An 8,650-nucleotide genomic window follows, 5' to 3' on the forward strand; every position below is an offset into this window, starting at 1 on the left:
TTATCAAACCATATGTAAAGCTGTATTAATTTTTGTATAATTGTGAGCATTAATCCAAGCCAATAGGAAAATTCATAGTTTTGTTTTACATAGCACAGTGAAGGAGGAGACATTGAACTATAAATTTTACTGGTAATCCAAGCTCTCTTATCCAATGTCTTCGATGCTTTGCGTAGTAATACTAAATCTAGTTAGGAGAAATAGAAATTTCCATACTGATCCAATAATCTGAGCATAGAATTTTGAGGATGTACATCAATTCATTGTCTTAACCTTTATGATTACTACATCAAAATGTAAATCCTTATAATTAATCACAACACTGAATCACAATGATATCTATCTAATTAAGGATGTTGATAGTTACCAGCAACACTGCATCACAATGATATATATCTATCTATCTAATTAAGGATGTTGGTAGTTACCAGCAACACTGCATCACAATGATATCACCAGAGGGACCAACATCATCAGACCAAGCAGCTACAGGGGGAGGAGCTTCAGACCATGGTTCAGCAAAATCTTTTGGCCACACTCAACGCTACTCTCACAGCAACATCTCTTTGGATGATCAACAACTTCAGGTAACATTCGGTTAGGTTATGTTGGATTAGATTACGCTTAGGTTAGGTTTAGTTTGAGGTACTTTTTAAAGAAATTTTTTAAAAATCCACTAGTTGTGGGGAAGGTGATCTTGGTCCAAAATTGCGCAATTGATGAAAACATGGTTCCTGCTGATGCTATGTCAGGTGCACAACATAAATTGCATGTTACTTAACCTATCATCCATCAGTGGCTGTTAGAGTATTGCATTCCATTACTAGTGGATGATGCCCATTAGTTCTCTTTCATTAGTTAAGCATGGAATGAATTCATTTAAGGATGTTTGTCTTTAATCAGTATTATCCTAAGAGATTTAAATATAGATCTTTGTAATAAAGTAACAGAATTTCTGTTTGTCTGTCTGTACTACAGGATCTCCCAAACTGCTGAACCAATATGGTTCTTCTTTTAAAAGGAATTTCTCATAGGTCCTGGGAAGGTTTATAACTATTTTGAGGGAGGGTACCACCACTTACTTAAAAAGAACAACCCCCGTCCTAAATTTTTTTTTATTTTTAACTAAAATTAAAATATGGAGGGTTGGTAGATCCCGCCTCTCCCCAATTAAGTACCATTATCAAATCAATGATTTAAATTTTTGTTTTTCCGGCACAGGAGTCTATCTATCTATCTCTCTATTTATCTATCTATATATCTATCCATCTATCTATCTATCTCTTTATCAATCTATCTATACATCTATCTATCTATCTGTCTATCTAGGTGTCTGGTGGCAGGAGACCTGGCAGGTCTGGTGGACATGTTGTCAGAACAGGTACAGCCAGTAGATAGATAGATATAGACGTTTAAATGGTGAGCAAAAAAAAATGCATAGATTTTAAAATTCAAATTGCACGGCTTGTGTTCATGGTAGAAAAAACTTAGGCATACCATTAGAACTGCTGTGAAGTCTATTTTTTGGAAATATAAAAATGATTCCTGTGCTAGGCATAGGTAAGGATCTACACGTTAAAATGACCCAACTAAACGTAAAACTTGAATTGCGAGTATATTACTAAATATTAGAGAATAGGGTGTGCAATTCTCTTAATTATCCCCTTGTTCAGGTGCTGGAGGACAGTTAAAGAACAGTGCAACTCTTCCCCATTTGCAACCTTTACATACAGATAATCCAGGTATTTACATGGATCTAAAGGGATAAGATAATGACCAAAAATTGATGTACAACTCCTATTATGATACACAAAACTACCCTTCCCCACTTCGACCTTTTCATACAGATAATCCAGGTATTTAACTATCTATTCACAGAGATCTAAAGGGAAAAGACAATGACCAGAAAATTTATGTACAACCCCAATTATGATACATAAAATTACCCTTCCCCACTTGCAACCTTTACACACAGATAATCCAGGTATGTATAACTATCCATTTACATGGATCTAAAGGGATAAGACAATGACGGATAAATTGATGTGTACAACCCCAATTATGATACACAAAATTACCATTCCCCACTTGCAACCTTTACACACAGATAATCCAGGTATGTATAACTATCTATTTACAGGGATCTAAAGGGATAAGACAATGTCCAAAAATTTTATTGATACAACCCAGATTATGATACACAAAATTACCCTTCCCCACTTGCAACATTTACACACAGATAATACAGGTATGAATAACTATCTATTCACAGAGGGATCTACAGGAATAAGACAATTGGCCGATAAATTGAGGTACAACCCCATTATGATACACAAAATTGTCCTTGCATATATTATTATTAGTGGTTGAAATGTGTTTAGACTCTCAACTAAATGAATCAACTATTCAAAATTTAATAAAAGGTAGTTATGCTAGTGAACACGAAAACATTATTGTAAGACTTTGGGGACTAGTGTAATAAACATATCAATGTTCTCTCCCTCCCTGATCTATTCACTATCTATATCCATGAATATATATCTATATAACCATCCATGTCATTATCTTTCTATCTATCTAGGAAAGGGATGTAGGAGATCAACTCAAAGTGTCTCCTCCTCTAGCAACAAGTCAAGGTAAATAAAGATAATCCCTTATTTCTACAGGAATCCTAAACTTTACTCTTATCTTGTTGTTGATTATAATGTTTCAGTAATTTAATGATTTTTCTATGGTATCTGGATAATTTTTTTTTTAAATCTTGTCAATTTTCATGATTCTTTTACTTCATTTTTTCAAACATATGAATAATAAATTTCAGCAGATAAATTGATGTACATCCCCAATCATGACACACAAAACAACCCCTTCTGTAGGTTACAATTAACGGTTGAAACTTTTGGACACTCAACTCAATGAACAAACCAATCAAAATCTGATAAAAGTCCCCAAAGCCATGAATAAGAAAACATTATTTTAAAAACTTTGAGGACACGTGTAATAAACAGCCCAATGTCTCCGTCCCTCCCTGGTATTCTGAAAGAATTAAAATTTTTGTGTTTAGAGAAATTTGGCAGATAAATTGATGTACTGCCCCAATGATTACACACAAAATAACCCCTTTTCTTGTTTTTAGAGAAAGTGTGAACATGAAACGGCGCAGCACAGCAAATATTGAGACAGAAACAAACAGAGAAGCTCACAATATCTCAGCAAGTATTAAAGATAGCAAAGACAGCAAGGAATATTTATGAAAGACTTTATACATTATAAATGTTATAAAATAGTTAAATACAATATGAAATTATTAGTGGCCTTTAAAAAGATTTAAAAGATGAAGAAAAAAAAGATTGGTGGTTAATTTTTCCTTTTTGGAAGTTTAGGGTTGTACCCCCCCCCCCCTCCCCCCGAAAAATAGCTGAAACCGACTTGTATCAATATTAAGTAAATAGTTGAGCTCAAACGGTTAGATCTTAAGATCTAGATTTACGGACAGACAAACATTGTATTTTAGTTTGTATTATAGACTAGTGGCTGCGCCCCTAGCATCTAGTATCCAGTATCTAGGTACTTTTTAGTGTAATAAGGAGGCAGAAAATTAGCCTAAACCATCTGGGGGCTTAAATTTTAAAATGAATAGCCTAAAACCATCCCAAGACCTATGTGAATCTTCCCTAAAAAGGAAAATTCAATTTGTACCAGTATAAACTCTGTAATATAGAAGATATTGGTTGAAAAATTTGAGCACTAATAGTTTCCACCAACCTATGAAGGTTCATTAAAGATACCCAATGATTGATATAGTATGGATATAAAACCTTGGGTACCAGTATAAACTTAATATATATGTAAATATTGCATAAATATGACATAAACTTTGGGTACCCCTAAAGTAAAAGATATTGGTTGAAAATTTGGAGCACTACAAGTTTTTACCAACCAATAAAGGTTCATTTATGGTACCCAATGATTGATATACTATGGATATACAACCTTGGGTACCAGTATAAAATGGAAAAATATATATAAATTTTGCATAAACTTTGGGTACCACTATAAAATCTATAATGTAGAAGGTATTGGTTGAAAAGTTTGAGCACTAATAGTTTCCACCAACCAATGAAGGTTCATTAAAGGTACCCAATGATTGATATAGTATGGATATAAAACTTTGGGTACCAGTATACATTGTATGTAAATTTTACATAAATATGACCTAAACTGATAGAAGTCTGGAAGTGGTCTACTAACATCCACAGCTGCAGCACAGGACAACAACTTGCAGACAACCAGGTACAATTCAAATTATAAAGGGTGGACTGAAAAAAAATGTGTTTTCCAGTTTTGGGAAATAACCAGTCGGAGTATGAAAAAAATATGTATAGGTCCATGTTCTCTGTAGCAATGTTACATGTTCTCTGTTACATTTACTTAAGGTGTTTTTTAATATATCTAAAACTGCGGCTGTTCTTACAGGTAAAAATGTCTCATCCTAGTGTATCTTAATGTATCCTAATTTTTATGTGTTAATCTGTTATGACCTGTCAATCAAAATCAAAAGATTAAGAGGGGGAGGGGAGAGGAACAAACATGAGAATTTCTTTTAATCAAAATTCAAGCAAAGGAAAATTAATGTTTTGTATTTAAAAAAGGCATTTTGAATTAAATTATTAGAATTTTTTGTTGTCCATGCTATCATGTAGTTTTCAAGTAAAAAAAAAAGATTTGAAATGAACGTTATAGCATAAAATTCTACAAGAATTCAGTAACACACAAACCATTTGAATTCTTTGAGCTCTAAAATGCACTAATGTTTTAAGAGATATTAAAAAACACCTGTTATATATTTAATGCATATTTTTATAGAGAATATGACATATCATTTTTTTTCATATTCATACTACTTGTTTTCCAACACTGGAAAACCCAGTTTATTTTGGTCAACCCTGTATATAAAGAGTGTTTAACAGAGGGGCATTGGACTGTAAATTACACTGGTACCCAATGCTTAATCTTGTCACTTGCATTATTTTGGGTACCATTGAAATATACAATATTACTCACAATTCAATAAAAGTATTCAACTAGGTCCAAATTAGATTATGTATACAGAGTGTTTAACAGAAGGACATTGGACTGTAAATTACACTGGTACCCAATGCTTAAGAACCTTATCTTGTTTGTTGCCTCAAAAAATTTGGGTACTTTGAATAAAAGAATTACACACAATTCAATAAAAGTACCCAAAGTTTTCTAGCCAACTAATTGAGGTTATAAAAACTTTAGGTACCAATGTAATTTACAGTTTGACATTATTACTCACAATTTAATAAAAGTACTCAACAAGGTCCAATTAAGATTATATACACAGAGTGTTTAACATGGGGACATTGGACTGTAAATTACTCTGGTACCCAATGCTTAAGTGCATTATCTTGTTCGTTGCCTCAAAAACTTTGTGTACCAGTGTAATTTACAGTTGGACACTATTACTCAGAATTCAATAAAAGTATTCAACTAAATAGGTCCAATTAAGATTATATATACAGAGTGTTTAATAGAGGGGCATTGGACTGTAAATTACACTGGTACCCAATGCTTAAAAACCTTATCTTGTTTGTTGCCTCAAAAACTTTGGGTACTTTTATTGGAATGAAAAAATTAGACACAAACACTCACAACTCAATAAAATATTACAATACTTTGGGTACCAGTGTAATTTACAGTATGACACTTCCTTACTCACAATTCAACAAAAGTACTCAAAGTTTTCTTGCCAATGAAAAAGATAATGAAGTTATAAAAACTTTGGGAACCAGTGTAATTTACAGTTAAACACTTACTTACAATTCAATAAAAGTACTAAAAGTTTTAAACCATTAAAAATATATACAGAAATTATAATACTTTGGGTACCAGTGTAATATACAGTTGGTAACTATTACTCACAATTCAATAAAAGTACTCAAAGTTTTCTGACTCACTGATAAGATAAGAGGGTTCTTAAAACATTGGGTACCAGTATAATATACAGTTGAACACTTACAATTACTTTCAGGTCCAGTAGTATATCAGATACAGCTACATCATCCATCTCCACCACTTCCCTGGATTCAACAAATATTCTAGTCTAGAGTTGAATTATAGACACCTTTCCAGCGGATATTATGCGGATAGTATGGCTGAGAACCGGTTCTAATCCAGTGGATATTAATCGGATTGGAAGCCATCCATCTCCCTGGATTCAACAAGTATTCTAGTCTAGTGCTAGATTTAAAAGAAAAAAATCATTAAAATTTATTAAAAGTACCCAAAGTTTTAGAGTAAAAATTAGCCAGGTTTGAAATATCATTTACTAAGTATATTTGCGATTACTTTTATTTATTGAAATCCTCCAATTTTTAACATTTACAAAAGGGCCTGTTTTATTGCATCAAGATCCATAACATATTTATATAGGAAATAAATGTATATATGAGCTCAAGTTTTCCAAGCGATAGATGTCTAAAACTCATAGTACTCCAATAATCCGTAATAAACTCTCATTGACCAGAACGATAAGTCCCAATATTTTACTGTATAAACAATAAATTCATTTTTTTTATTTCATGTTGCTATTTGAATTATATTGAAGTATTAAATTTCTATCCATAAACCAGAAAATTTAAATTTATAATATTGTAAATAAAAGAAAACTTAGTTTTAAAATATTTGATACTAGCGATACATGATAATGTGGTCAGATATTGAACTAAAATTTAATAGTTAACTAAACATTTTAACCCTTTCAGGACAATAATTTGAAATAAAAAAATATTAAGATCCTATAATAGTTTAAAGAAAGAAATCGTCAGGGAGAAGATAATGGAAGAATAGGGTTAATAGTCAGAATTCAGATAACCAAAAGAAAGTAAATAAATCAGTGAATAAACCTAGCCAATAGCAAGATAATTATATCGAGCCCAACTCTAGTATATTATATGAGGTTCATTTCCCTTGTTATTTTCTTTTTAAATTTTATTTTTCTAGAACTACATGCTCATTTACCTTCAAAATAGACTTAAAAACACAATTTTTTTCTGCTAATATTAAATTTTTATCTATGTTTATTCTATTATATGATAAATTAAATTGGGCTTGATTTTCTCTTACCATATGTTCACAATGTTATTGTTTAATAATCAAATTCTTAATAGAAATTTGCATATTGTGTTTTGCATTGGATCCAGCCTTTTTAGTCAATATATATAAAAAATTTTGTGTTTACAAATAAAAATCTATATAATCAATATATCTATGTGTAAATATTCTGATCCTATCATTGTGTTTCATTATGTTGACTAAAATAAATATTTTGAATTTTGATTTTTGATGATAATCCTTATAATAAAGTAACAGGATGTATGTTTGTCTCTTTGTCTGTCTGTCTGTTTGTTTGTACCAAAGAATCTTGTTAACCGCTGAACTGATCGGGTTCTCCTTAACAGGGTAGCTTCTTATAGGTCCCAGGAAGGTTTATAAATATTTTAGGGGAGGGTACCACCAACCTCCCAAGAGAAATTGCCCCTGAAAAAATAAATTAATTTTTTACTTTTTTTTATTAAAATCTAAAATGATTGGGTTATCAAATTCGACTCTCCCCTCCCCTACACCTATAGGCCACTAGGATCGTAGCTGCTAGTGGAAAATAAAGGGCAAAGGGAGAAAAGTATGACTTTGACTAACTTATAAGATGCCAGCAAACCTAGCAGGGTCATTCAGGTAAAGAGCAAAATTATTTTTTAGATAGATAGATAGATAAATAGACAGACAGACAGACAGACAGAAAAAACAGACAAACAAACTGACAGGCAGATAGACAGACAGAGAGATAGACAGACAAATAGATAGATAGATACATAAATAAACAGACAGATAGATAGATAGATATACAGACAGACAGATAGACACACAGATAGACAGACAGACAGACAGACAGATAGACAGATAGATAGATAGATATGTAGATAGATAGATAGAAAGATAGATAGATAGATTGATGTATGTATAGTTAGATTAATGGAAAGAAAGATATATAGACAGGTAGATAAATTGATAGATAGATAGGTATACCTGAAATCCATCCATCCAAACTTGTCCAGTAGGTTCACTAGATAACTTCAATAGCACTCCAAAACCTGGAAAAATAGATTTATCCTTATTAACAAGTGGTAGGATGTCTACATGTATTTTAGTAACCAAAAGATCTTGCTAACACACGGTTGGACCCTCAGATGTAAAAACTTTATTTTAGTGTTTGGCCAAAATGACTTAGCAATTGTATCTGTAAGTACGTCTAATAACACCCTTTGCTATTTTTAAAATCCTAGAAAATTTTTTTTGCAAGAAAATTGCATAATTTTGCAACCTTTTTTAGAACCACTACATAACTCTAGTTTTAAAACTTTTTATATAAAATCCTTTTTACAAAAAATATCAATAATTACTTAAAATTAAACCTGAAAGAAAAAAAATCTCATTACACGTGTTAATTTGCATGTTTCAGGTCTTTTTTTGAGGAAAGTATAACTTCCACATTTTTGACAATAATCATATTTTTTTAACATTTCAAAGTAAAATACAATAAAACTTAAACGATTTTTCTTGAATT

At 31.5% G+C, this 8,650-nt stretch overlaps 1 protein-coding gene across 1 annotated transcript; it reads left to right on the plus strand.

The window, feature by feature from the left end:
- The first annotated feature begins 417 nt into the window (after nucleotides 1-417).
- Nucleotides 418-7,155, plus strand: LOC145305766 (uncharacterized). Its single transcript, XM_080147558.1, has 7 exons — nucleotides 418-587; nucleotides 1,330-1,381; nucleotides 1,674-1,742; nucleotides 2,582-2,636; nucleotides 3,137-3,240; nucleotides 4,227-4,293; nucleotides 6,059-7,155. Exons 1-7 carry the CDS (start codon nucleotides 447-449, stop codon nucleotides 6,132-6,134), a joined length of 564 nt encoding a protein of 187 aa, XP_080003684.1. The 5' UTR covers nucleotides 418-446; the 3' UTR covers nucleotides 6,135-7,155.
- Nucleotides 7,156-8,650: the final 1,495 nt, after the last annotated feature.

Source organism: Acartia tonsa, chromosome 14, assembly GCF_053477335.1.
Source record: "Acartia tonsa isolate MP-2025a chromosome 14, ASM5347733v1, whole genome shotgun sequence".
Classification (NCBI taxonomy): domain Eukaryota; kingdom Metazoa; phylum Arthropoda; class Copepoda; order Calanoida; family Acartiidae; genus Acartia; species Acartia tonsa.

What these genes read in the sequence shown, in the direction of transcription:
- LOC145305766 (XM_080147558.1), top strand. Translation starts at nt 447, where the DNA reads ATGATATCACCAGAGGGACCAACATCATCAGACCAAGCAGCTACAGGG. An exon ending in TGGATGATCAACAACTTCAG is followed by an intron (nt 588 to 1,329) that starts GTAACATTCGGT and finishes CTGTCTATCTAG; the next exon opens with GTGTCTGGTGGCAGGAGACC. An exon ending in TGGACATGTTGTCAGAACAG is followed by an intron (nt 1,382 to 1,673) that starts GTACAGCCAGTA and finishes CCCCTTGTTCAG; the next exon opens with GTGCTGGAGGACAGTTAAAG.